The sequence below is a fragment of the Chiloscyllium punctatum genome, chromosome 5, assembly GCF_047496795.1.
Source record: "Chiloscyllium punctatum isolate Juve2018m chromosome 5, sChiPun1.3, whole genome shotgun sequence".
Classification (NCBI taxonomy): Eukaryota; Metazoa; Chordata; class Chondrichthyes; order Orectolobiformes; family Hemiscylliidae; genus Chiloscyllium; species Chiloscyllium punctatum.
In genome coordinates this window covers 49,434,431-49,462,340 of record NC_092743.1, presented here as the reverse complement: position 1 = coordinate 49,462,340, position 27,910 = coordinate 49,434,431, and the positions used below count along the sequence as shown (strand labels likewise).

Genomic DNA, 27,910 nt, shown 5'->3' with positions numbered 1-27,910 from the left:
AGGGGTCGGTGTTGGACGGGGTTGTAGCGGCAGGGGACAGTATTGGATGCTGTTATGGGGGCGGACGGGGCAGTGTTGGATGGGGTTGTGGGGACAGGGAATGGGGTTGGATTGGGTTGTGGGGGTGGACAGGGGACAGTGTCAGATGGGGTTGTGGGAGCGGGAACGGGGGTGGTGTTGGCTGGGTTGGGGGCAGACAGGGTGCGGTGTTGGATGGGGTTGTGCGGGCAGGGAGCGGTGTTGGATGGGGTCGTGGGGCAGGGGGCGGTGTTGGATGGGGTTGTGGGGCAGGGCGTGGTGTTGGATGGGGTTGTGGGGCAGGGCGTGGTGTTAGATGGGGTTGTGGAGGCGAGCAGGGAGTGGTGTTGGATTCGGTTGTGGGTCAGGGGACAGTGTTGGATGGGGTTAGGTGGGCAGGGAGCGATGTTGGATGGGGTTGTGGGGGCGGACAGGGGGCGGTGTTGGATGGGGTGGGGCAGGGAGCGGTGTTGGATGGGATTGTGGGGGCAGACAGGAGACAGTGTTGGATCGGGTTGTGGGGGCAGGGGGCAATGTTGGATGGGATTGTGGAGCGGGGGATGGTATTGGATGAGGTTGTGGGGGCGGACAGGGGGCGGTGTTGGATGGGGTTAGGTGGGCAGGGAGCGATGTTGGATGGGATTGTGGGGGCAGACAGGAGACAGTGTTGGATTGGGTTGTGGGGGCAGGGGGCGGTGTTGGATGGGATTGTGGAATGGGGAATGGTGTTGCATGAGTTTGTGGGGGGTCAGGGGGCGGTGTTGGGTGAGGTTGTGGGGGCGGACAGGGGGTAGTGTTGGATGGGGCTGTGGGGGCGGAGATGGTGTCGGATGGGGTTGAGGGGCGGACAGGGGGCAGTGTTAGATGGGGTTGTGGGGGCAGACAGGGGCAGTGTTGGATTGGTTGAGGGCAGACAGGGGGCAGTGTTGGATGGGGTTGTGGGGACAGGGGCGGTGTTGGATGGGGATGTGGAGGCAGACAGGGGCAGTGTTGGATGGGGTTGTGGGGTCTGGGGATTGTGTTGGATGGGTTGAGGGCAGACAGGGGCAGTGTTGGATGGGGTTGTGGGGACAGGGGCGGTGTTGGATGGGGATGTGGAGGCAGACAGGGGCAGTGTTGGATGGGGTTGTGGGGTCTGGGGATTGTGTTGGATGGGTTGAGGGCAGACAGGGGCACTGTTGGATGGGGTTGTGGGGACAGGGGCGGTGTTGGATGGGGTTGTGGGGGCAGACGGGGCGGTGTTGGATGGGGTTGTGGGGCAGGGAGCGGTTTTGGATGGGGTTGTGGGGCAGGGGGTAGTGTTGGATGGGGTTGTGGAGGCAGGCAGGGAGCAGTGTTGGATTCGGTTGTGGGACAGGGGACGGTGTTGGATGGGGTTAGGTGGGCAGGGAGCGGTGTTGGATGGGGTTGTGGGGGCAGACAGGGGGTAGTGTTGGATGGGGTTGTGGGGCAGGGAGCGGTGTCGGATTCGGTTGTGGGACAGGGGACGGTGTTGGATGGGGTTGTGGGGCAGGGTGCAGTGTTGGATGGGGTTGTGGGGGCAGGAGGCATTGTTAGATATCTTTGAGGGGCCAAGGGATGGGGTTGGATAGGTTTGTGGGGGTGGATGGGGGCGGTGTTGGATGGGGTTGTGGGAGCGGGAGCGGAGGTGGTGTTGGCTGGGTTGGGGGCAGACAGGGTGCGGTGTTGGATGGGGCTGTGCGGGCAGGGAGCGGTGTTGGATGGGGTTGTGGGGAAGGGGGCGGTGTTGGATGGGGTTGTGGGGCAGGGAGCGATGTTGGATGGGGTTGTGGGGCAGGGCGTGGTGTTAGATGGGGTTGTGGAGGCAGGCAGTGAGTGGTGTTGGATTCGGTTGTGGGTCAGGGGACGGTGTTGGATGGGATTAGGTGGGCAGGGGGCGGTGTTGGATGGGGTTGTGGGGCAGGGAGCGATGTTGGATGGGGTTGTGGGGCAGGGCGTGGTCTTAGATGGGATTGTGGAGGCGGGCAGGGTGTGGTGTTGGATTCGGTTGTGGGTCAGGGGACGGTGTTGGATGCGGTTAGGTGGGCAGGGAGCGATGTTGGATAGGGTTGTGGGGGCGGACAGGGGGCGGTGTTGGATGGGGTTGTGGGGCAGGGAGCGGTATTGGATGGGATTGTGGGGGCAGACAGGAGACAGTGTTGGATCGGGTTGTGGGGGCAGGGGGCAATGTTGGATGGGATTGTGGAGCGGGGGATGGTGTTGGATGAGGTTGTGGGGGCGGGGATGGTGTCGGATGGGGTTGAGGGGCGGACAGGGGGCAGTATTTGATGGGGTTGTGGGGGCAGACAGGGGCAGTGTTGGATTGGTTGAGGGCAGACAGGGGGCAGTGTTGGATGGGGTTGTGGGGACAGGGGCGGTGTTGGATGGGGATGTGGAGGCAGACAGGGGCAGTGTTGGATGGGGTTGTGGGGTCTGGGGATTGTGTTGGATGGGTTGAGGGCAGACAGGGGCAGTGTTGGATGGGGTTGTGGGGACAGGGGCGGTGTTGGATGGGGTTGTGGGGGCAGATGGGGCGGTGTTGGATGGGGCTGTGGGGCAGGGAGCGGTTTTGGATGGGGTTGTGGGGCAGGGGGTAGTGTTGGATGGGGTTGTGGAGGCAGGCAGGGAGCGGTGTTGGATTCGGTTGTGGGACAGGGGACAGTGTTGGATGGGGTTAGGTGGGCAGGGAGCGGTGTTGGATGGGGTTGTGGGGGCGGACAGGGGGTGGTGTTGGATGGGGTTGTGGGGCAGGGAGCGGTGTCGGATTCGGTTGTGGGGCAGGGGACGGTGTTGGATGGGGTTGTGGGGCAGGGTGCAGTGTTGGATGGGTTTGTGGGGGCAGGTGGCATTGTTAGATATCTTTGAGGGGCCAAGGGATGGTGTTGGATAGGTTTGTGGGGGTGGATAGGGGGCGGTGTTGGATGGGGTTGTGGGGGTGGACAGGGGACAGTGTCGGATGGGGTTGTGGGAGCGGGAGCGGGGGTGGTGTTGGCTGGGTTGGGGGCAGACAGGGTGCGGTGTTGGATGGGGCTGTGCGGGCAGGGAGCGGTGTTGGATGGGGTTGTGGGGCAGGGGGCGGTGTTGGATGGGGTTGTGGGGCAGGGAGCGATGTTGGATGGGGTTGTGGGGCAGGGCGTGGTGTTAGATGGGGTTGTGAAGACAGGCAGGGAGTGGTGTTGGATTCGGTTGTGGGTCAGGGGACGGTGTTGGATGGGGTTAGGTGGGCAGGGGGCGGTGTTGGATGGGGTTGTGGGGGCGGACAGGGGGCGGTGTTGGATGGGGTTGTGGGGCAGGGAGCGATGTTGGATGGGGTTGTGGGGCAGGGAGCGATGTTGGATGGGGTTGTGGGGCAGGGCGTGGTCTTAGATGGGATTGTGGAGGCGGGCAGGGTGTGGTTTTGGATTCGGTTGTGGGTCAGGGGACGGTGTTGGATGCGGTTAGGTGGGCAGGGAGCGATGTTGGATGGGGTTGTGGGGGCGGACAGGGGGCGGTGTTGGATGGGGTTGTGGGGCAGGGAGCGGTATTGGATGGGATTGTGGGGGCAGACAGGAGACAGTGTTGGATCGGGTTGTGGGGGCAGGGGGCAATGTTGGATGGGATTGTGGAGTGGGGGATGGTGTTGGATGAGGTTGTGGGGGGCAGGGGGTGGTGTTGGATGGAGTTGTGGGGGCAGGCAGGGAGCAGTGTCGGATGGGGTTGTGGTGGCGGGGGTGGTGTTAGCTGCCTTGGGGGCAGACAGGGTGCGGTGTTGGATGGGGTTGTGGGGGCAGGGGGCGGTGTTGGATGGGATTGTGGAACGGGGGAATGGTGTTGCATGAGTTTGTGGGGGGTCAGGGGGCGGTGTTGGGTGAGGTTGTGGGGGCGGACAGGGGGTAGTGTTGGATGGGGTTGTGGGGGCGGGGATGGTGTCGGATGGGGTTGAGGGGCGGACAGGGGGCAGTGTTTGATGGGGTTGTGGGGGCAGACAGGGGCAGTGTTGGATTGGTTGAGGGCAGACAGGGGGCAGTGTTGGATGGGGTTGTGGGGACAGGGGCGGTGTTGGATGGGGATGTGGGGGCAGACAGGGGCAGTGTTGGATGGGGTTGTGGGGTCTGGGGATTGTGTTGGATGGGTTGAGGGCAGACAGGGGCAGTGTTGGATGGGGTTGTGGGGACAGGGGGTAGTGTTGGATGGGGTTGTGGAGGCAGGCAGGGATCGGTGTTGGATTCAGTTGTGGGACAGGGGACGGTGTTGGATGGGGTTAGGTGGGCAGGGGGTAGTGTTGGATAGGGTTGTGGAGGCAGGCAGGGAGCGGTGTTGGATTCGGTTGTGGGACAGGGGACGGTGTTGGATGGGGTTAGGTGGGCAGGGAGCGGTGTTGGATGGGGTTGTGGGGCAGGGAGCGGTGTTCGATGGGGTTGTGGGGGCGGACAGGGGGCGGTGTTGGATGGGGTTGTGGGGCAGGGAGCGGTGTTGGATTCAGTTGTGGGGCAGGGGACGGTGTTGGATGGGGTTGTGGGGCAGGGTGCAGTGTTGGATGGGGTTGTGGGGGCAGGAGGCATTGTTAGATATCTTTGAGGGGCCGAGGGATGGGGTTGGATAGGTTTGTGGGGGTGAATAGGGGGCGGTGTTGGATGGGGTTGTGGGGGTGGGGGCGGTGTTAGATGCGGTTGTGGGGGCAGGGGATGGTGTTGAATGGGGTTGTGGGGGCGGACAGGGTCAGTGTTGGATGGGGTTGTGGGGCGGTGATGGATGGGGTGGGGGAGCCACAGATGGTGTTGTGGGGGGGACGGGGGTGGTGTTGGATGGGGTTGTGGGGGCAGGGGGTGGTGTTGGATGAGGTTGTGGGGGCAGGGGGTGGTGTTGGATGAGGTTGTGGGGGCAGGGGTGGTGTTGGATGAGGTTGTGGGGGCAGACAGGGGGCAGTGTTGGATGGGGTTATGGGGCAGGGAGCAGTGTTGGATGGGGTTGTGGGGCAAGGAGCAATGTTGGATGGGGTTGTGGGGCAGGGAGTAGTGTTGGATGGGATTGTGGGGTAGGGAGCAGTGTTGGATGGGGTTGTGGGGGCAGGGGCAGTGTTGGATGGGGTTATGGAGCAGGGAGCAGTGTTGGATGGGGTTGTGGGGGAAGGGAGCAGTATTGGATGGGGTTGTGGGGGCAGGGGCGGTGTTGGATGGGGCGGTGTGGGCAGGCAGAGGGCGGTTTTGGATGGGGTTGTGGGGGCGGGCAGGGGGCGGTGTTGGATGGGGTGGTGGGGGTGGGCAGGGGGCAGTTTTGGATGGGGTGGTGGGGGCGGGCAGGGTGCGGTTTTGGCTGGGGTTGTGGGGGCAGGGAGCGGTGTTGGATGGGGTTGTGGGGCAGGGAGCAGTGTTGGATGGGGTTGTGGGGCAGGGAGCAGTGTTGGATGGGGTTGTGGAGCAGGGAGTGGTGTTGGATGGGGTTGTGGGGGAAGGGAGCAGTATTGGATGGGGTTGTGGGGGCAGGGGGCGGTGTTGGATGGGGTTATGGGGCAGGGAGCAGTGTTGAATGGGGTTGTAGGGCAGGGGACGGTGTTAGATGTGGTTGTGGGGTGGGCAGGGAGCTGTGTTGGTTGGGGTTGTGGGGTGGGGGCATTGTTAGATGTGGTTGAGGGGCCGGGGGATGGGTGGGGGCATTGTTAGATGTGGTTGAGGGGCCGGGGGATGGGGTTGGATGGGTTTGTTGGGCCAGTGTTGGATGGGGATGTGGGGGTGGGGGCGGTGTTCGATGGGATTGTGGGGGCAGGGGGCGGTTTTGGATGGGGTTGAGGGGGCAGAGGGTGGTTTTGGATGGGGTTGTGGGGGCAGGTGGCTGTGTTGGATGTGGTGGTGTGGGCGGGCAGAGGGCGGTTTTGGATGGGGTTGTGGGGGCGGGCAGGGGGCGGTGTTGGATGGGGTGGTGGGGGTGGGCAGGGGGCAGTTTTGGATGGGGTGGTGGGGGTGGGCAGGGTCGGTTCTGGATGGGGTTGTGGGGGCAGGGAGCGGTGTTGGATGGGGTTGTGGGGGCTGGGGATGGTGTTGGATGGGGTTATGGGGGCGGACGGGGGCAGTGTTGGATGTGTTGTGGGGGTGGGTGGAGGTGTTGGGATTGTGGGGGCAGACAGGGGGCGGTGTTGGATGAGGTTGTGGGGGCAGGGGCGATGTGGTTGTGCGGTGGGCAGGGAGTGGTGTTGGATGGGGGTTGTGGGGCGCGGGCATTGTTAGGTGTGGTTAAGCGGCCGGGGGATGGGGTTGGATGCGTTTGTGGGGGCAGTGTTGGATGGGGTTGTGGGGGTGGGTGCGGTGTTAGATGGGGTTGTGGGGGCAGGGGGTGGTGTTGGATGGGGTTTTGGGGGCAGGAGGCGGTATTGGATGGAGTTGTGGGGGCAGGGGGCGGTTTTGGATGGGATTGTGGGGGCGGGAGATGGTGTTGGATGGGGTTGTGGGGGTGGGCAGGGGGCAGTTTTGGATGGGGTGGTGGGGGTGGGCAGGGGGCGGTTCTGGATGGGGTTGTGGGGGCAGGGAGCGGTGTTGGATGGGGTTGTGGGGGCAGACACGGGGTGGTGTTGGATGGGGTTGTGGGGGCAGGGAATGGTGTTGGATGTGGTTTTGGGGACAGGCGGCGATGTTGAATGGTGTTGTGGAGCTGTGGGCGGTGTTGTATAGGGTTGGGGGCAGTCAGGGGGGCAGTGTTGAATGGGGTTGGGAGTGGCGGGGGCTCGCGCACCGTGTGCTGCTGCCTAGTTTCCTGAACGGAGGGAGCAGATTTAGCAAGTGGTCTCTGTGTCAATCCCATTGAACTGTTGTGGGGGAGGAGTGCGGGAGGCTTCAGCAATGCTGGAAGTCTCTTACACACAAGTGTGTGTCTGCTCAGAAACAAACGCTGTGACAGAGAGAGGGGGCAAGGCAGGCAGAGCAAGGAAAAAGGAAGCTTCAGAAAACTCCGTGCCCCAGAGGAGAGGCATTGAACCAATTAACTGAATAATCAATTGTCTGAACTAAATAGTGCCCACCCGTCTTGTTCGGATAATCAAGGCTCCTCTGTGTATAGCAAAATTAAAAGGCCTTTAAAACCCAGAATAAAAGCAGTAAAGTAAAAATCTCTAATGAGAAAAAAATGAGTAATCACATTTGGAAGAATTCTAGAATTAGGAGGTATCGTCTGAGACTTAGTACTCAAGTGTTCAGGAGAGATTTAGGAAGCACTTCCACACAGAAAGGGTGGTAGATGTTTGGAGCGCCCTCAGTGGGTGCTGGATCAGGTGTTAATTTAAATTTGGGATAGTTTTGTTTTTAAGTAAAGATATTAAGATATATGGGCCAAAGGCAGGTTTTTGGAGTTAGGTTACAAATCAGCCATGATCTTACTGAATGGTGGAACAGGGGGCAGAATGCTACTCTTGTTCTTGATGTTCCTATTACTGATTAAAAATGGGCTGCATATGATTTCATAGGGGTCACCATTACAGTGACACAACCAACACATACTGGTTCAGGACTTGTCAAGAAAAAAATTGCCTAGTCCAGAAATCCAGGATACTGCAAAAAAAGAAAATACCTCTGTTTCAAAAGAACAGCTGTCATCCCAGAAAGAAATGAATGTGATTAAAGATTCCCCCAGATGATCTTATGAGCAATCACCTGTTTCAGCAGCAAATACTTCGTCTGCAAAAGAAATTCAGGAAATAAAGGTTCCTTTAGATAATGTAATGGACTAACTATCTGAATTTGCAGAAATTATGTCCTCAGGAAAGAACATCCAAGAAGAAAGGAGCTCTCCAATGTAGGGAGACTTTACAGACTATATATAAGAATATGAGAGAGTATAATCGAGACCAACATTCCCAAAGCCAAAAGCTTGCCAATCTTCCAAATCCAAAGAGAACAATTTCTGTAAAAATTGCAGACAGCCTGAAATTGTGAAGTTAGTGATTTGGGGAGATGGGCCAATGACAAGCATAATTGTATACATGAATGTATGAAAGTTAATTCTGATGTTAGTTATGGTTAAAAACAGTTTGGGAGTGAGCAAGGAAATAGTTCTAAATGGGTTAATGTTGGAGTCTGTATTAAACTCCATCCAATCTGATGGTAAGAATTTGGGTAAGGAAGAGGCAAAAATAATTAGTAACACTGCTAATCTAATTAATAGTGTAATTTTGACTTGATTGCTCCTGTGCAGTAAAGTATATCTTGCTTAAAACAGACCCTCTTTTTTGGTAAGACTCATTAGTGGTTTTCCTCTATCAAGTGGGGTCTTAAACCAACTCACTATCAGGTAAGCTTCCTTGAGGTGATGGTGGAGAGCTAATTTCCAATGAATGCAACAGCCCCATATTTAACCCACAAATCAGAGAATTGTAGCTTATATGTACTCCGTGGAAGCAGGAGGTTAGTCAGTCTTCCTGTACATTCTTATCACATTTTTGTAACAGCAAATGAAATTGTCACAAGACTAAAATAATTCCCAATTTCACTGAACAAAGGATTAAAATATGCTACATTACAAAAAGATGTGGAACAGAACATCTTCATTAATTTAGTCCATAAAGTAAAAGAAAAGGTTTCATTTTTAACTATTCATTTTTTAAAAAGTGTAGGAAATCCAGTTGACAGAATGCTGTCTCCTCATTTCCTTTTCATAATTACATAAGTAATTCAAAGAAATCAGAATAAATGGTCTCTGGACATTTCAAACGCAGACACCTTTATAAAATGATTGAGTAGCAATGTATTTTTATGGTGAAAAGACCACTCTTGAGGCTGTGGGGTTCAAATAAGCAAAGATTTTACTTGAACGTCCATGCAGACACCTTTATAAAATGGGAGAAAGTGAGGACTGCAGATGCTGGGGATCAGAGCTTAAAACTGTGTTGATGCTGCCTGACCTGCTGTGCTTTTCCAGCAACACATTTTAAAACCTTTATAAAATGATTGAGTAGCAATGTATTTTTATGGTGAAAAGACCACTCTTGAGGCTGTGAGGTTCAAATAAGCAAAGATTTTACTTGAACGTCCGCAAGAGAGCAAGTCTTGGTCGCCTGAGAGCCCAACTCAACCATACAAAGTTTGCAGCACATATTTACAGTTCTTAAGTCCCTGTTTCCCTCTAACAGTTTCAGAACTCATTGGGCATCTCACATCACTTGATGTAACCGTCTATTCTGCATGTGGCAAACACTTGTAACTTGATATTGCCTTCCCCTATTGTCTCCCTACAATATGATTTATTTTGTGGTTGATGTGTCCTTCTTTCTCTAAAGTAATTTATAACTTAGAAAAATAACTGCTGTAAACAGGTGAAGCCTGGAAGGATTACAATAGTGTACTGCTTATTGTCTACATTAAAACAATGTGTCTTTTTCAGAGTACTTTTCTCAACACTTGGGAGAGTATGAGAATGTACTGGCAGCACTGGAGGATTTGAATATTTCTATTTTAAAGGCAATGGACAAAACAAAGAAAGTAAGTACAGCTTCACAACATTTTAGAGTTTTAAGAAATGCATTTTATGATATAGGTAAAATAAAGCTACACTTTTATGCTATATTTAGGCAGCATCACACTGTAGTAATAGAATTGAGGATCATATGGAATATTAATTATATTGTACATAATATCATAAGAATAATCAACTAGGGAAAAGGAATTGGGGGCAAATTGAATATTTGGGTCTGATTTCCTCCCAGCAAATAGTATCAATTTACAGAATTGCTAATTAGAAAAGTCAGGCAAGGAAGTCTGATTTATAAAGCATCTATGTCCTGAGGGGTTATCATTGACAAGTAACTGAACAGCTATTTAATACCATGCCTTCAAGACCAGGGAATTCTGAGGCTCTATAAGGCTCTGGTCAGACCACATTTGGAATATTGTGTGCAGTTTTAGGCCTCATATCTCAAGAAGGATGTACTGGTGCAGGAGTGAGTTCAGAGAGGGTTCATGAGAATTGTCCCAGGAATGAAAAGCCTAGCATATAAGTAGGCTATACTTATATGCTGGGTCTATACTCGATGGAGTTTAGAAGGACGAAAGGTGATCTAATTGAAACTTACAGAATATTGAATGGCCTGGACAGAGTGGATGTTGGGAAGATGTTTCCATTGCCAGGAGACTCTAGGACCTGCGGGCACAGCCTTAGAGTAAACGGAAGATCTTTTTGAACTGAGATAAGGAAAAACGTCTTCAGCCAGAAGGTGGTGAATAGATGGAATTCACTGCCACAGAAGGCTGTGGAGGACAGGTCATTGAGTATAGTTAAGACAGAGATAGACAGTTTCTTGATTGTCAAGGGGATCAAGGGCTAGGAGGAGAAAGCTTGAGAATGGGGTTGAGTAGCTTAACAGCCATGGTTGAATGGTGGAGCAGGCTCGATGGGTTGAATGGCCTAATTTCTGCTCCTATGTCTTATGGTCTAAAGGTCGGATGCTGGGGATTTGGTGATGACTCTTGACTCCTCAAAGCCTGCTCAAAAGACACAACTGTAAGGCATGAATGGAACATTTTTCATTTGCCCAGAAGTGTGCAGCTAACTTAGCACTCAAGAAATATGGCACCATCCAGGACAAAGCAGCCTGCTTAATTGACAACTATCCAACATCTTCACAGACACTCCCTCCACCACCAACACACATTGTGAACCATAGACTGTGGAGTGTCCTGTAATAGCACCTTCTGAAAATATGACCTATGCCACCCAAATGGAGGGACAGCAGTTGCATGGGAACACCACCATCTGCAATTTCCACACAGCATTTGCCTTGGAAATACAGTGTCTCAGGATATTTCAGATGATAGAGTTTTCTTTCCCATCATCTGAAGCATTGGAAGAGTGTGGATGCTCAATAATCAATGCATTCCCAAGATCATTTAACTGTTGGGAGGTAAGATGTCTGCCCCTCATTTTGGGGAGTGTAACTTCAAAGGTCAGTCAATCAATCAGATTGGCCCATTGCTCTGTAGTGTCAATGGCAGCAGCGATCAGGATTGCACTATGAACAATTCTCCAATGTCAATCGGACACACATGCAAATTTTATAGCTAAGTGATCTTCCTGCCCTCCCAACACTGCCCCTCATGAGATGACAGAAGAGTGACAAACGTGATATCCTTATTCAAGAAAGAGTACAAGGGTTTTACTCTGAATTACACGATCACTCTAGCCAAGGGGACCTATTACTCAATATCTTTGGTCAACAAATATATTTTAATTAATCTAGCATCAATTGTCATTTGCAGAAAAGAGTTCCAGGTTTTGAAACCTTTGGACATGCAGAAAAATTTTCTAATTTCACTGTTGAAGTGCCTATTGCATGCTACATCTGATGTTTGGCATACAAATAGTTCAGTGTTGTAGCTTCTTCAGGTTGACACTTAATTTTATCTGTGCATGGTGTTACTTCTGGTATATCATCCTGCACTCTTCATTGAACCAGGCCTGATCTCCTAACCTGATGGTAATGGTAGAGTGGGGAATGTGCTGGGCCATGAGGTTGCAGATTATACAGGATAGTGATTCTGCTTCTGCTAATGGCCCATGGTTCCTCAGAGATGCTCAATTTTGAGTTAGATCTATGCAAAGTCTGTCCCATTTATCCTGGTGATTGTGTCATATAACACAATGAAGAACATAATATCTTCAAGAACTAATAGGAAGTATAGTTAGTACATTTGCAGATGATACCAAAATTGGAGGTGCAGTGGACAGCGAAGAAGGTTACGTCAGAGTAAAACAGGATCTTGATCAAATGAGCCAATGGCCATGGAGTGGCAGATGAAGTTTAATTTAAATAAATGTGAGGTGCTGCATTTTAGAAAGGCAAATCAGGGCAGAACTTATACACTTAATGATAAGGTCCTGGGGAGTATAGCTGAACAAAGAGACCTGGGAGTGCAGGTTCATAGTTCCTTGAAAGTGGAGTCTGCGGTAGATAGGATAGTGAAAAAGGCATTTAATATGCTTGCCTTTATTGGTCAGAGCATTGAGTATAAGAGTTGGGAGGTCATGTTGCAACTGTACAGAACTTTGATGAGGCCACTTTTTAAATATTATGAGCAATTCTGGTCTCCTTCCTATAGGAAGGATGTAGTGAAACTTGAAAGGGTTCAGAAAAGATTTACAAGGATGTTGCCAGGATCGGAGGGTTTGAGCTATAGAGAGAGGCTTAAAAGGCTGGGACTGTGTTCCGTGGAGTGTCAGAGGCTATGGGGTGACCTTATAGAGGTTTATAAAATCATGAGGGGCATGGATGGGGTAAATAGACAAGGTCTTTTTCTTGGGTTGGGGGAGTCCAGAACTATAGGTGAAAGGGGAAAAATTTAAAAGTGACCAAAGGGGAAACCTTTTCACCCTGAGAGTGGTATGTGTATGAAATGAGCTGTCAGAGAAAGTGGTGGAGGCTGGTACAATTACAACATTTAAAATACATCTGGATGGGTATATGAAAAGGAAGGGTTTAATAGGATTTGGGCCAAGTGCTGGCAAATGGGACAAGATTAATTTAGGATATTTGGTCTGCACGATTGAGTTGGACTGAAAGTCTGTTTCCATGCTGTCCATCTCTATCACTATAACTAGGCATTGGTCACAAATCATGACTCTATGACTCTATCTACTGAAACTCTCATAGTCAGACATAAATTGAGGACAAGGTCAGGTATGATTTTCCCTCTTGGTTCACTGACTTCCTGCCACATAGTTAGAAATGCTGGCTTGCATCCAAGAATTTTAAAGGAAATGGCTGCAGAGATAATGGATATATTGGTTGAAATACTCCAGAGCTCACTGGATTTTGGAAAGGTTCCAGCAGGTTGGAATACAGCCCTTTTTGAGAAGAAAGGGAAACAGTAAGCAGGAAACTATAGACCAGTTAGCTTAGCATCTGTTGCTGGGAAAATGCACAAGCTCATTATTAAGGAATAAACAGCTGGACATTTATGAAATCCTAATTAAATAAAACAGAATCAAATTGGTTATGTGAAAGGGAAAACATGTTTGACAAATTTGCTATAACTCTTTGAGGATGAAAAAAGCCAAGTTGACAAAGGGGAATCAGTAGATACAGTGTATTTAGATTTCCAGAAGGCATTTAACTAGGTGCCACATAAAAGGTTATTGCACAAGATATGAGTTCACGGTATTGGTGATAACATATCAGTATGGATTGATAAGTTAACACACAGAATGACTCTAAGTGTTGGAAAACATAACTAATGGAGTGCCACATGATCAATCCTAAAGTATGTATTATTAACTATCTATGTTAATGACTTGGAGGAGGAGGCAAACTTTAAACATATCCAAGTTTGCCAAAGATACCAAGGTAAATAGAAGGGCATTTTGTGATGAGATATAACGAATCTACAAGGGGATATAGATAGATTGTGTAAGGACACCGACTTGTCTGATGGCGTTTAATGTAGGAAAGTGTGAGGTCATTGGGAAGAATCAAAAGACTACTATTTAAATGGATACTTGAAAGATAGTGCAATGCAGAGAGGAAACCAGAAACCAGTGTCAAGTACTTTGCACATGTAAATAAAGGGTGTACTAAGTTAAAAATCACACAACACCAGGTTAAAGTCCAATCTGTTGGACTTTAACCTGGTGTTGTGTGATTTTTAACTTTGTATACCCCAGTCCAACACCGACATCTCCAAATCATAAATAAAGGGTGACTTGGTGACAGGATGCCAATCTCTGTGAAGTTATTTTAAATTGCTGCAGTCCAATTGCCATAGATCAACCAACAGTGCCTTCAGGAGGGAATTCCAGAATTTTGACCCAGCAACAGTAAAGGAATAGTGATTTATTTCCAAGTCAGAATTGTGAGTGGCTTGGAGGGAAACTAGAGTTCATGGTGTTCACCTGCATCTGCTGTTCTTGTCATTCTGGATGGTAGTGGCTGTTGGTTTGGAAGGTGCTATCTCAGGAGCCTTGATGAATTTCTTTAGTGTATCTTCAGATGGTACACACTGCTGCCACTCACCATCTTTGTGAAGGGAATGTGGATGTGGTGCCAATCAAGTGGGTTGCTTCATCCTGGATGGTGTCGAGCTTCTTGAGTGTTGTTGGAGCTGCACCGATCCAGGCAAGTATTCCATTACATTCTGACTTGTGCCTTGTAGATGGTGGGCAGGTTTAGGGAAGTTGGATGGTGAGTTACTTGCTGTAATTACTTTCTGCCAAATAACAGCAAAAGAAATATTACTTAACTTCAAACATAATCCATGAGTGTATTATGAACAATTAAGTTTTAGAAAAGTATCTCTGTGCAGAGACTTCAATGAATAGAATTCAAGTGCCGAAAACAGATTTAGGCTGTAAAGGCAGTAGATGTTCACTGGCCTTTCCTTTCTGACTATTGCCAAAGGGTATGAATTTATTCATAACCACATAATGAAACAATGAAAGTCAGGTCATTGTCTGGCTTCACAAAGCTTGTTATTGCTATTTGGATCAGGTGACAACTGGTGTCATCTTCTGAAGAGATTGTTCAAGGTGCATGACTGTAGAAGATAGAGTGGGCATTTTGATTATGCATTGTTCAATCTTAATAGAGGATGAAAGGTTGTTAGATGACTCATGCTGCCAACGGGCCATATTCATAGTTGAAATTAAATTTTCTAGGATCAAGCCACTGGGGTTTAAAATACTCAAATACCTTGTGTATAAAATTACGTGGCTATGAAAGGTAGTAATTCAATTCATTACTGATTCTAATTGCATAGTTGGTGGAGTGCAAAGATCTAATGAATATACAAGAAAGCTATATTTGTCATAATTATATAAATTAAGGAAATGCTGTGTGTATAATGCTACAGAGATTGTGCTTTTTAAAGTTCACTCGCATCAGATTTCAGAGATGCCAATGCCTGAAATCTGAGTGTTATTAAATGTTTCACCTATGCTAAGGATACACAGTAAGAAAATGAAAAGCATCCCAACTTGCAAACTATGAATGCTGTTCCAGGGATGAAAATACTAAATAAAGAGGGGAGAAATCCTATCACTCTTTGGGATGCAGAACTCGTGTTGAGACACCTGTTGCAGGATACATTCATCCATGCCCAATTTCATCCCTCCTGCCCCAGGACCCCTCCATAAGTGCTCTGGCTGCCAGCTTGTCAGCTGCAATTTCCAAGTGCATGGATTAACCATTTAAAACAGCCTTGAATACCCATAACCAAGAACTAGGTTCCCACGCTGTGACCCCCATGGCTAATTGGTAAAAACTGGGGGAAGTATTAATCTGCGTAAACATTCAGGATCAAAGCAACATTTTGCAATCAGCTGCCTGCAAATGCACTTGCTGGTGACAGATGCTTGCTGTTAGATGCATTTTGAAACCAGTGAGACCAATCAGAATAAGCAACCTCTTGATGGTGAGGTTGTGTCTGGTTCCCACAGACTTAGGGAGGCATTGAGTGTGCAGGCATGGAATCAAGGTGTCCCAGAATCTTTTCCTTGGATCCTTTTGGAAGTTTCCCTGAGTTCTTCACATGCTAAAGCAGAGTTAATGGCTTACACCTTGGAGGTGTGACACCCAATGAAGGCCCCGATCGAATGGCACCCATAAGCGAGAAAATCAAAATGTCACCTCAATGTGAGAGCTTTATTGTGCTGTTGAAGAGGCCCTTTCATTGCCTAATTAGGTCTGGAAGCCCCATTTAGTATCCAACAGGTCATGTGTTGAGAATGATGGGAATGCTCTGTGTAATGCACAATGTCACACATCAAAATGGTCTTCAGCTCAGAAGGAAGAAGGTGCTAAGGAAACTGTCTTTTCAGAGAAGCAAGTGGGGAAGTAACGTCAGGAAGACTAATAGGCGTAGCTGATGTGGTACGAGCTCCAGAAGCACTGCAAACAGCTGCCTAGGATGCCCAGGATGGCCTAATTCTGGCACACATCAGCTAGCTGAAGCAGTGGCAATCTGCTCACCCCTTTTACTCTTTTACAACACAAAACAGACCTAAAATCAATAAAGTATCCCTTACATAGATATCTACTTTTTCTTCAATTAAAATTTACTTTGGATGCTGGAGACCTGAAATAAAACTTAAAATGCTGAAGAAAGTTTGGCAGCATCTGTGAAGAGCCATATTGGACTCTAAAACTTTAATTCTCTGTTCACAAAGACTGCAAGTACTTCTGGCTTCTCTTTAACTCTTGCTTTGCCACTGAGAAGACCACTGCCAAGCAACAGTCAACAATGAATTATTCAAACAAAGTTAGTTTTACAGAAATATTAAAAAGGAATATGAAAATCTAATATTATTTTAAAAATCCATGTCCATAACTCTGTGTAACTACAATTCTTTGTTCTTTTCTCTACATGGCTAAATGGCTTCAGCAGTGTGAGAGATAAGCTGCTTAACTGCTATAAGGAGGCCACCAAAGACTAGCCTACTGGCATCTGAGAATCAGCAACCTGTCATTGGACCGTGGGCAGAATTTGGTGCAATGATTGCATGGAGTGAGGGAGGATGTCAGGGTGGGGGAAGTCATGTGAGAAACAGGAATGCTTTGAGTACAATATCCATTTCCATGCCTCCTTAATCCATGGCCTTCCACATGGCTCACCTATATGTCCATGGTAAGATGACTGGAGTGCACCTACTACACTCCAGTGAAGTGCTGAAAGATAAAGACTATGTTTCATCAATTCTGTTTTGGTGGCAGATGATTGGCGGCACGGTGGCTTAGTGGTTAGCACTGCTGCCTCACAGCACCAGGGTCCCAGGTTCAATCCCACCTTGGGTGACTGTCTATGTGGAGTTTGCACATTCTCCCTGTGTCTGCATGGGTTTCCTCCGGGTGCTATGCCATGCTAAATTGCCCATAGTGTTAGGTCCATTAGTCGGAGGGGAAATGGGTCTGGGTGGGTTGCTCGTTGAAGGGTCTGTGTGGACTGGTTGGGCCAAAGGGCCTGTTTCCACAGTGTAGAGAATCTAATCTAATCTGCATGGACTTGTTTCATCCCAGCAAACCCTGTGGACAGGGATCACACTGAACTGTCTCCCCTGTGGTTCCCATTACCCAGATCACCCATGTCATTTTTCCTGTCTGTGTTAGTCTGTATTTGTATGTAGAAAGGAGGACTTTATAAGGAGTTAGAGTTTTATTGGAGTTATGTCAGTGCTTCATAATTATTTATCTGTAATTAGAATCTTTTTTTATATACTAAATAATAATTCTTGTTAAGTTCAGAAGCCTGGTCATACTTTCTATCAACCAAGTCTGAAAGACAGGTAAACTGGGGAACTCAACCTTTTAAAATCCTCAACTTTAGTGACAACTTCAGTAATGGCAAGGTTTCATTTCCAGTGCATCACGCCAGTGAGGTTTAACAACTGAAATTGAAATTCCAAGAAGCAAAATGCCATAAATGATAGTAAACCTTAATATTAACATGAAGTGACAGGGTGTCACTGTTTGATTTTTTAAACATCTTTAATGCATTAATAGCTCCTTATTGTTAAGGGTCAATGCTACAATCTTTGCTGTAACAGGTATTATTCAAGCATTTGCATCTAATAAATATAAAACTATTAAACTGCATTTTATTTGTATTTATTTACCAGTTTCCCATTGGTATTAGAATGCTTTAATATAGAACATGGAATGGGTATTCTTATTGCGTAGTTGCATAATCCAGAATTGTATTCCCAAAAAGATTATGAGTGATAGAATTCAGCTTTATAAGATGGATAAAGGAGTTGGTAGTGTAGCATAAAATATTTCTGCTGGTAGGGAAGTTTAGAATGACTGTACATTATATTAAAATTGGAGCGAGACCATTCAGACAGCATTTCTTCACTAAAGTGAAGCAAGAAATGAAATCTCTCTGCTCCCAAGGGTTGTTAAGATTGGATCAACTGAAAATGTATGAATTGGTACTGTTAAAATTTCATTACGCAAAGACATGAAGGGTTTTTTCACGATTCCCTACAGTGTGGAAACAGTTCTGGAGCCAATACAAATAGTTGGAGTTGAGATATCGATTAACCATGTTCTATTTGGATGAGATACAGGTTTGAGCAGTGAGTGACCAGTTCCTATTCCTATGTTCCTTCTTTCTTTTGATTTCCCAGCATAACTTCGGCCAGTCACTGAAAACACTCAAATTTGTCTGGATAAAATATTTTCCAGCCACCTGGGATTGAAAGTTAGCACTTGGAACTGACTTTTATAACTTTTTAACAATACAACAATACACTGCAAGATTGATACCAGAGTTAGTAGAAGAATTGTATGTTCAATAGCAGGATAAGACCATTAAAGAAAAGCAAGAATCTCTTTTCAGTGACCTTTTCCTCTTCTATTCTCTCTAAACAGCCTTGCTAACAGGGATTATTCAGAGATTTTAAGCCCTGGCTTGTGCTCCAAATTTATGAGGTCCTGGTCCTTTTACACATGCAAACATTATTTCTAGCTTTCCCATATCAGTGTCCCCATGAGAACTTATTATGTCATTGATTATATTTAAGCTGGTGATATATAGGGTCTTGATTGTTGAGGGGATCAAGGATTATGGGGAGAAAGCAGGAGAATAGGGTTGAGAAACTTATCAGCCTTGATTGAATAGTGGAGCAGACTCAATGGGCTGAATGGCCTAATTTCTGCTCCTATGTCTTATGGTCTTATGATCTTTTGTAGTACAAGAATATTCTCCTACTTGACTGTGGCAGATTTTCTTTTCAAAGCTAAGCTACTATTCACAGACTTAGCAGCATGTGCAATGGACCCTGACCCAGGATAATGAATAAGAATATGGCAAGATTGGATAAGTGTATGGGTGTTCAACCTGACTTATTTCTAGCAGATGAAGAAAACTACAGTCCTTTTATCTCATCCTTAATGTAATTTAGTGTTAAAAAGGAGTGCATGGCCATCAGGATCTAATTTGAAAGTTATTTGGGAAAATGTTTTGTCAGATTTACACCAACAATATCTTAAATAACCAGTGAGCAAAATTACAAAAAGAAACGATGATTTAATTTTGTACTTTATCTTAATGAAATGGCACAAGGAAGAGTGAATTAACTTTATAACTTGACATCACGGCACTGTAATTGAAATTCAACCATATTGGATGGGTCTTGTAATCAACTGTCAGAAATAGATATAAAATGGTGGAAGAAAATTAATGCGTAAACTTTGCAGAAAAAATCTTCACATTCTAATTCTGGTAAATACATAAATTCAAATACAATCTCATTAGAAATTGTTTAATTGCTTATGTGAAAATAATGATTTTTAAACTTAGAAATTGCAGTGAAGAAATTCAACTAATCTGTGAATTAGAAAAGCCAGAATTCACATTGGCTATAAAAGGTTTTAACATCTTGCAAGTGGGTAATGTGTGTTAAATATTCAGTGTAGTGTTCTAATTGAATCCCAGGGAGGTTACGAACCAGGCACTAATATTTGTCATTCAAGCCCTTATTGAGTGAAAATGTTTCTTGTACTTTCTGAATCCATCCATACAAGCTAACTGTCTGTGCCAAACACAAAACAATATTATTCTACAAAAAAATCTAATTGTTTAAGAACAGAGAGACGTAGGGGTATGGATACATACTTCTTTGAAGTTTGCATCACAAATACATGGGGTGGTTAAAAAGGTGTTTAGCACGCTTGTCGCCATTGCTTAATCATTTGGTTATAGGAGTTGGGAGGTATTGTTGAGGTTGTACAGGACAATGGTGAGACCTCTTCTGGAATACTGTGTCCAGACTGGTTGCCCTGTTATGGGAAGGATAATATTAAGCTGGACAAGGTTCTGAAGAGATTTATCAAGATGTTGCCAGGCTAAAAAGGTTCAAGTTATAAAGAAAGGCTGGATAGGCTGGGACTTCTTTCACTAGAATTTAGGAGATTGAGAGGCGACTTTATAGAAGGTTATAAAATAATAAGGAGTAAAAATAGAGTTAATGGTAGTTGTCATTTCCCTAGGATGGGGGATTTCAAGACTAGGGGCACATTTTTAAGGTGAGAAGAAGGATTTAAAAAGACATGAGGGGCAAGTTTGTTATACAGAGAGTGGTGTGTGTGTGGAATGAACTTGCAGAGAAAGTGGTGGATTTGGGTATAATTACAATGTTTAGGAAAATGAATAGGAAAGGTTTAGAGGGAAATGGGCCAGGAGCAGGCAGGAGGGACTAGTTTGGTTTGGGATTATGGTCGCATGGACTGTTCAGATGGAATCTTCCATAATTACACCGGCACCACTCCCCACCTCTTCCTCCGCTACATTGATGTCTGCATTGGCACCATCTCGTGCTCCCGCGAGGAGGTTGAGCAATTCATCAACTTCACCAACACATTTCACCTTGACCTTAAATTTACCTGGACCATCTCTGACACCTCCCTCCCCTTCCTGGACCTCTCCATCTCCATTAATGACGACCGACTTGACACTGACATTTTTTACAAACCCACCAACTCCCACAGCTACCTGGATTACACCTCTTCCCACCCTACCTCTTGCAAAAATGCCATCCCGTATTCCCAATTCCTCAGCCTCCGCCGTATCTGCTCCAAGGAGGACCAGTTCCACCACAGAACACACCAGATGGCCTCCTTCTTTAGAGACCGCAATTTCCTTTCCCACGTGGTTAAAGATGACCTCCAACGCATCTCGTCCACATCCCGCACCTCCGCCCTCAGACCCCACCCCTCCAACCGTAACAAGGACAGAACGCCCCTGGTGCTCACCGTCCACCCTAACAACCTTCGCATAAACCAAATCATCCGCCGACATTTCCGCCAGCTCCAAAAAGACCCCACCACCAGGGATATATTTCCCTCCCCACCCCTTTCCGCCTTCCGCAAAGACCGTTCCCTCCGTGACTACCTGGTCAGGTCCATGCCCCCCTACAACCCACCCTCCCATCCTGGCACCTTCCCCTGCCACCGCAGGAACTGTAAAACCTGTGCCCACACCACCTCCCTCACCTCTATCCAAGGCCCTAAAGGAGCCTTCCACATCCATCAAAGTTTCACCTGCACATCCACTAATATCATTTATTGTATCCGTTGCTCCCGATGCGGTCTCCTTTACATTGGGGAGACTGGGCGCCTCCTAGCAGAGCTCTTTAGGGAACATCTCCGGGACACCCGCACCAATCAACCACACCGCCCCGTGGCCCAACATTTCAACTCCCCCTCCCACTCTGCCGAGAATGTGGAGATCCTGGGCCTCCTTCACTGCCGCTCCCTCACCACCAGACGCCTGGAGGAAGAACGCCTCATCTTCCACCTTGGAACACTTCAACCCCAGGGCATCAATGTGGACTTCAACAGTTTCCTCATTTCCCCTTCCCCCACGTCACCTTAGTTCCAAACTTCCAGCTCAGCACTGTCCCCATGACTTGTCCGGACTTGTCCTACCTGCCTATCTCCTCTTCCACCTATCCACTCACCCTCTCCTCCCTGACTTATCACCTTCATCTCCTCCCCCACTCACACATTGTACTCTATGCTACTTTCTCCCCACCCCCACCCTCCTCTAGCTTATCTCTCCACGCTTCAGGCTCACTGCCTTTATTCCTGATGAAGGGCTTTTGCCCGAAACGTCGATTTCGCTGCTCCTTGGATGCTGCCTGAACTGCTGTGCTCTTCCAGCATCACTAATCCAGAATCTGGTTTCCAGCATCTGCAGTTATTGTTTTTACATCTGTTCAGATGGAAGGGTCTGTTTCTGTGCTGTAGGACTCCACGACCCTGTGACTCTCTGAAACCTTGTTTCTTTTTTTGAAGTGCTTACTGCATTGAAAGCAATCTGTTCATCGGAAAGAAAAACATTAAAAAATTCTTTGTGTTTTATTTTCAGTGATGCATTTGTGCCATAGAATGAGTAGACTGCAGTTATCTTGAAGAAGATTCTGTCAAATGAGTTTTAAAGATAAATTATTTGTGCAATTATTAATCATAAGTATATTTTGGGTTATTGTTCTTCATGGCAAATGCTCTACCAATGTGTTTAAGTGTTTCAATAACTCAGTCGGGGTTGTCATATTTAAGGTTATAGATTGGAATCATATGGTGTATTCCTGGCCTGCCTTCTACATTCTACCCTCTGTAAACTTAAAGTCATTCAAATCATGGGATTCCTTATTCACACCAAGTCCCATTCACCCATCACCCCTGTTCTTGTTGATATGGACTGATCCCCACATAAGCACTTTATTTTTAAATTCTCAGCATTTTTTTCAATTCCCAGAATTGGCCTTGTATCTTACATTTCTACATAATCTCACTCACACCACAATCTTTTAACCTGACTGTGCTCATTAAATCTTGGCCACTTCACCATCCCCACTTTTAATTGCTAGTTAGAGTTTGTAGCTTAGTCCAATATTTATTGTTCTTTTAAGATGTTCCTGAAAGAGATATTCAGCCTTCAGCCACATCTGACGAATGAAGCCTTTTAAGGTTCATGTACAATTTTGCTTTACAATGCTCCATGAAGTCCCTTGGGATTTACACCAAAAACATGAAATAAATATAAATTGTTTTCCATGTATTAAGAATTTGTAAGAGCAACAGTACTTCATCTTGAGAGATTTCTGCCTGAGTCATTAAATTTAGATTGTACAGAAAAAAATTCATGTTATTTTACTGCTGCTTATGAGTTAAGGAAATATGCAAATTTAAATACCCAAGGGAAATTAACATACTTCTTACTTGCACTTGAAAGCCTAAATCTTCTGCTCAGATAAAATCTGAATATATGCATAAAACAGGTCCAAGTGTCACTTCAAGGTTCAAGCACTGGCTCTGCTTGCTGGTTTGAAGTATTCAAAATCATAAAAATAAAATATTGTCAATGCTGGAAATCTGAAGTAAAAAAAGACAGAATACTTTCTTTACTAAATAGAGAATACGTTCTTCCTATATATTCTGACCAGACCAGGTTTAGCAACATCTCTGGACAGACAAGCAAAGTTAATGTTTTGAGTCTGATAAAATTCTTTGGAATTCAATGTTTATGGTCTGAATAAATGTTTCAACGAAGGATCGCTGGGCTTGAAGCAGTCACTGTTTCTCTCACCACCGATGCTGCCAGACTTGTTAATTTCTTCCAGCACTCTCTGTGTTGAAAATTATAATGGATCTGGTCAGAACATGGAGAGGAAAGTTATTCCTGTTAGCAGAAGGATCAGGAAACAGAGGGCAATACTTTAAGGTAATTGGCAAAGGACCAGAGGCAACATCATGCGAAACATTTTTGTGCAGTAAGTGATTGGGAGCTGGAATATACAGCCTGAGGCAAAATCAATCATAGCTTTCAAAAGAAAGTTGAACAAACAACTTATGACAATATGTTTATCAGGATATGGGGGAAAGGCAGAGTGACCCTTCCAGAGCTGGAACACAAACCTGTTGGTTCAAATGGCTTCCTCAGAAATGTAATAATTGATGATTTTATAAATAAAGACATCCATTTCAAGAAAGTTAGTGAATGAACTGGATGAGGGAATATTGGACAGAGAGCATGGTGAGTGGAAGAAACGGGGTGGGAAATGAAGAGAATTACATTGTGTTAATATCATAGAGGTATATGTCTCCTGAACTAAAGAGCCACAGCACTTCAGTGTTTACAGATTCTGCTTTCAAATAATTCTCTTAAAGCATGAAATATCTGTTTGACACTGGAGGTTTGATTTTAATTTGCTCAAAACCAATCAGTTCTACAGAATTAAATCTGTTTCCAGGGATTGTGTCAGATGCTGCATTTAAGGTGACAGATTGGGTGGTGGAATGCAATAACTAATCACACAGCCAGCATTCAACATTCTAATCCAGAGTGCACCAAGCAACAGCTCCAAAGCATGCTTCCTAAGTGCCTACAGATATCAAAACTACTGAGAGGTGGAATATCAGATGAGAGGGTTTTCCTCAAAAGAATTGGTGGCAGCAATCATAACATGATAGAATGTCATGTTTGGTTTAAATGTGAGAAGCTTGGATCAAATACTAGTGATTCAAATCGAAACAAATAAATTATGAGAATGTGACGACAGAGTTGTCTAAAGTGATCAGGAAATTGGGTTACAGACTTTTCTGGAGATATTCAATAACTCTCAGCAAAGATTATTCTGTTGTTAAAGAAATGCTGTTTGAAAAGGATGTTTCATCTTGTAAAGTAAGGAAGTTAGGGATAATACCAAATTGAAGGAAAAATATGCAAATATTAGCGGTAGGTCAGAGATTGGAAAGAAAAGAAATACCAGCAAAGAAAGACTAATCTGTGATCTTGACCTAAGAACAGGCTCAGCAGCCAGGCCACCTTCCAGGTATTTTGAGTGAAGATATAACCTATTCTCCAGTAGATACTCATTGGGTTCTGTCGAAAGGCAAAGAGGAAATTGTAATTCCATCTCAAAATGAAAGAAATCTAGATCACTTGCCTACTGTTAAGTGCAACTAAAGCAGTAATGTTAAAACTGGGGTGTAAGACTATACATACATCAAAATATTATACATTGTTAATAATGTAAAATTTAAAACCCTATGTTCAATCATTATCTTACCAAGGAAAAACCAATATGGCTGGCATTGGCACTGCAGTGTGATTCTGCCACTGTATGAAATGAGTGATTAATTAAATGATGTGAGATAATCTTCACATAGATAAACCACGGAGTGCCATTGCTGAGATACATGTCTTTTCAGATACTGTGTGGTAATCCCACTAGCTTTCGTGTTGATTTTAGCTTTTAGAGTTTTGCTGTCCTGCCTTTTCAGAATCTATGGTATTTATAATTTGTTCTATAAAATAGAACTGCATATGTGTTGCTATGGTTGTAATTCAGTAAGGATGTCAATAGATATCTAATATATGTTGAATTTTCTGCTATCATGATTCCACTTAAAATCATTGCACTCTACCACATTAAGTTATGTTCCCTAAAAGCTAGGGAACTGAAGCTGGAGCTGGATGAACTGCAGAACATCCGAGAGGATGTAGAGGAAAGTGGTCACTCCTCAGGTGCAGGATAAGGACAGCAGGGTTACAATCACGGGTGGAGAGAGAACTGACAGACAGAGCAGGGATCCTTTGTGGCCGTTCCCCTCAACAATAAGTATAGCTTTTTGGATACTGCTGGTGGGGATGGTGTACTGGGGGAAAGTCATAGTTGTCAGGTCTCTGGCACTGAGCCTGGCACTTTGGCTCAGAAGGGATGGGGGGAGAATTGAAAAGCACTAGTGGAAGGGGACTCAATAGGTAGACGGACTGACAGGAGATTTTGTGGTCAGGAAAGGGAATCCCGGAAGGTATGTTGCCTCCCTGGTGCCAGGATCCGGGATGCTGCCAATCGGGTTACAAGATTCTGAAGGAAAAGGGTGAGCAGCCAGAAATCGTGGTACATATTGGCACCAATGATATAGCCAGGAAAGGGATTGAGGATCTGAAAAATGACGACAGAAAGCTAGGAAGGAAGCTGAAGAGCAGGACGAGTAGAGTAGTGTTCTCAGGTTTGCTACAGGTGCCACGAGACAGTGAGGTGAGGAACAGTTATTGAGTGCAGTTTAACACATGGCTGTGAGGCTGATGCAGGAGGGAGGGCTTCAGATACTTAGACCATTAGGATGCCTTCTGGGGAAGGTAGGACCTATACATGAAGGAGGGGTTGCACCTGAACAGGAGGGGCACAAATGTCCTGGGTGGGAGGTTTGCTTGAGTGGTTTGGGAGAGTTTAAACTAATTTGGCAGGGGGTTGAGAACCAGAGCTACACATCTGATGGGGAAGAGGAGGAAGATAGATGAGGCAATGACAGGATGTAGCAAATCTATCAGGAAGGTTTTTTATGTGATGGAACAAAGGGTTCAGTTAAAGTGTGTCTGCTTGAATGCAAGGAGTGTCAGAAATAAAAGTGACAAACTTAGAGCATGGATCAGTACTTGGGACTATGATGTTGTGGCTGTAATGGAGACATGGGTTTCACAGGGGCAGAATGGTTGCTAGGGTTTAGAACATGTAAAAAGAATAGGTGGGGGGGGGGGAAGATGAGGGATGTAGCATTGCTAATCAGAAACTGCATCACAGCTACAGAAATGAAGATTGTCGAGGAAGATTTGTCTCCTGAGTCAGTATGAGTGGAAGTTAGGAACGTCAAGGAAGCAGTCACCTCACTGGGGGTCTTCTACAGACCCCCTAATAGAAGTAGAGAGATCAAAGAACTCACAGAGTCATAAAGTCATAGAGATATACAGCATGGAAACAGACCCTTCGGTCCAACTCATCCATGCCGACCAGATATCCCAACCCAATCTAGTCCCACCTGCCAGCACCCGGCCCATATCCCTCCAAACCCTTCCTATTCATATGCTGCAGTTGTACCAGCCTCCACCACTTCCTCTGGCAGCTCATTCCATACCCGTACCACCCTCTGTGTGAAAAAGTTGCCCTGTAGGTCTTTTAATCTTTCCCCTCTCACCCTAAACCTATGCCCTCTAGTTCTGGAAACCCTGAACCCAGGGAAAAGACTTTGCCTATTTACCGTATCCATGCCCCTCATAATTTTGTAAACCTCTATAAGGTCACCCCTCAGCCTCCGACGCTCCAGGGAAAACAGCCCCAGCCTGTTCAGCCTCTCCCCATAGATCAAATCCTCTAACCCTGGCAACATCCTTGTAAATCTTTTCTGAACCCTTTCAAGTTTCACAATGTCTTTCCGATAGGAAGGAGACCAGAATTGCACGCAATATTCCAACAGTGGCCTAACCAATGTCCTGTACAGCCGCATCATGACCTCCCAATTCCTGTACTCAATACTCTGACCAATAAAGGAAAGCATACCAAACGCCTTCTTCACTATCCTATCTACCTGCGACTCCATTTTCAAGGAGCTATGAACCTGCACTCCAAGGTCTCTTTGTTCAGCAACACTCCCTAGGACCTTACCATTAAGTGTATACATCCTGCTAAGATTTGCTTTCCCAAAATTCAGCACCTCACATTTATCTGAATTAAACTCCATCTGCTACTTCTCAGCTCATTGGCCCATCTGATCAAGATCCTGTTGTAATCTGAGGTAACCCTCTTTGCTGTCTACTGCATCTTCATAGGCCAGCAGATTTTGGAAAAGTGCAGACATAGCAGGGTTGTTGTTATGGGTGACTTCAACTTTCCCAATATTGACTGGAACTTTCTTAGTGTAGATGGTTTGGATGGAGTCGTTTTTGTCAGGTGTGTTCAGGAGGGTTTCCTTACTTAGTATGCATACAGGTCGACAAAGGGAGAGGCCATTTTGGATTTGGTGCTCGACAATGAGCCAGGACACATGTCAGATCTCGCAGTGGGAGAATATTTTGGTGACAGTGACCACAACTGCCTCACATTTACCACAGCTGAAAATGTGTTGCTGGAAAAGTGCAGCAAGTCAGGCAGCATCCAAGAAGCAGGAGAATCGACGTTTCGGGCATGAGCCCTTCTTCAGGAATGAGGAAAGTGTGTCCAGCAGGCTAAGATAAAAGATAGGGAGGAGGGACTTAGGGGAGGGGCGTTGGAAATGCGATAGGTGGAAGGAGGTCAAGGTGAGGGTGATAGGCTGGAGTGGGGGTGGGGGCGGAGAGGTCAGGAAGAAGATTGCAGGTTAGGAAGGCGGTGCTGAGTTCGAGGGATTTGACTGAGACAAGGTGGGGGGAGGGGAAATGAGGAAACTGGAGAAATCTGAGTTCATCTTCATGCTGCCTGACCTGCTGCGCTTTTCCAGCAACACATTTTCAGCTCTGATCTCCAGCATCTGCAGTCCTCACTTTCTCCTCACATTTACCATAGCCTTGGAGAGGGAAAGGAGCAGTTACCAAGGGAAGATATTTAATTGGAGAACAGGAAATTATGACACTATCAGACAGGAGTTGGGAAGTACAAATTGGGAGCAATTGTTCCACAGAAAGGGCAC

The 27,910-nt window shown here is 46.4% G+C and overlaps 1 protein-coding gene across 1 annotated transcript in view; it reads left to right on the top strand.

The window, feature by feature from the left end:
• necab1 (N-terminal EF-hand calcium binding protein 1) overlaps positions 1-27,910 on the top strand; it is a 159,061-nt gene that overhangs the window by 65,581 nt on the left and 65,570 nt on the right. The window contains exon 5 of the mRNA XM_072570269.1: positions 9,361-9,458. Coding sequence (XP_072426370.1) covers positions 9,361-9,458 — 98 coding nt within the window. The remainder of the gene's footprint in view (positions 1-9,360; positions 9,459-27,910) is intronic.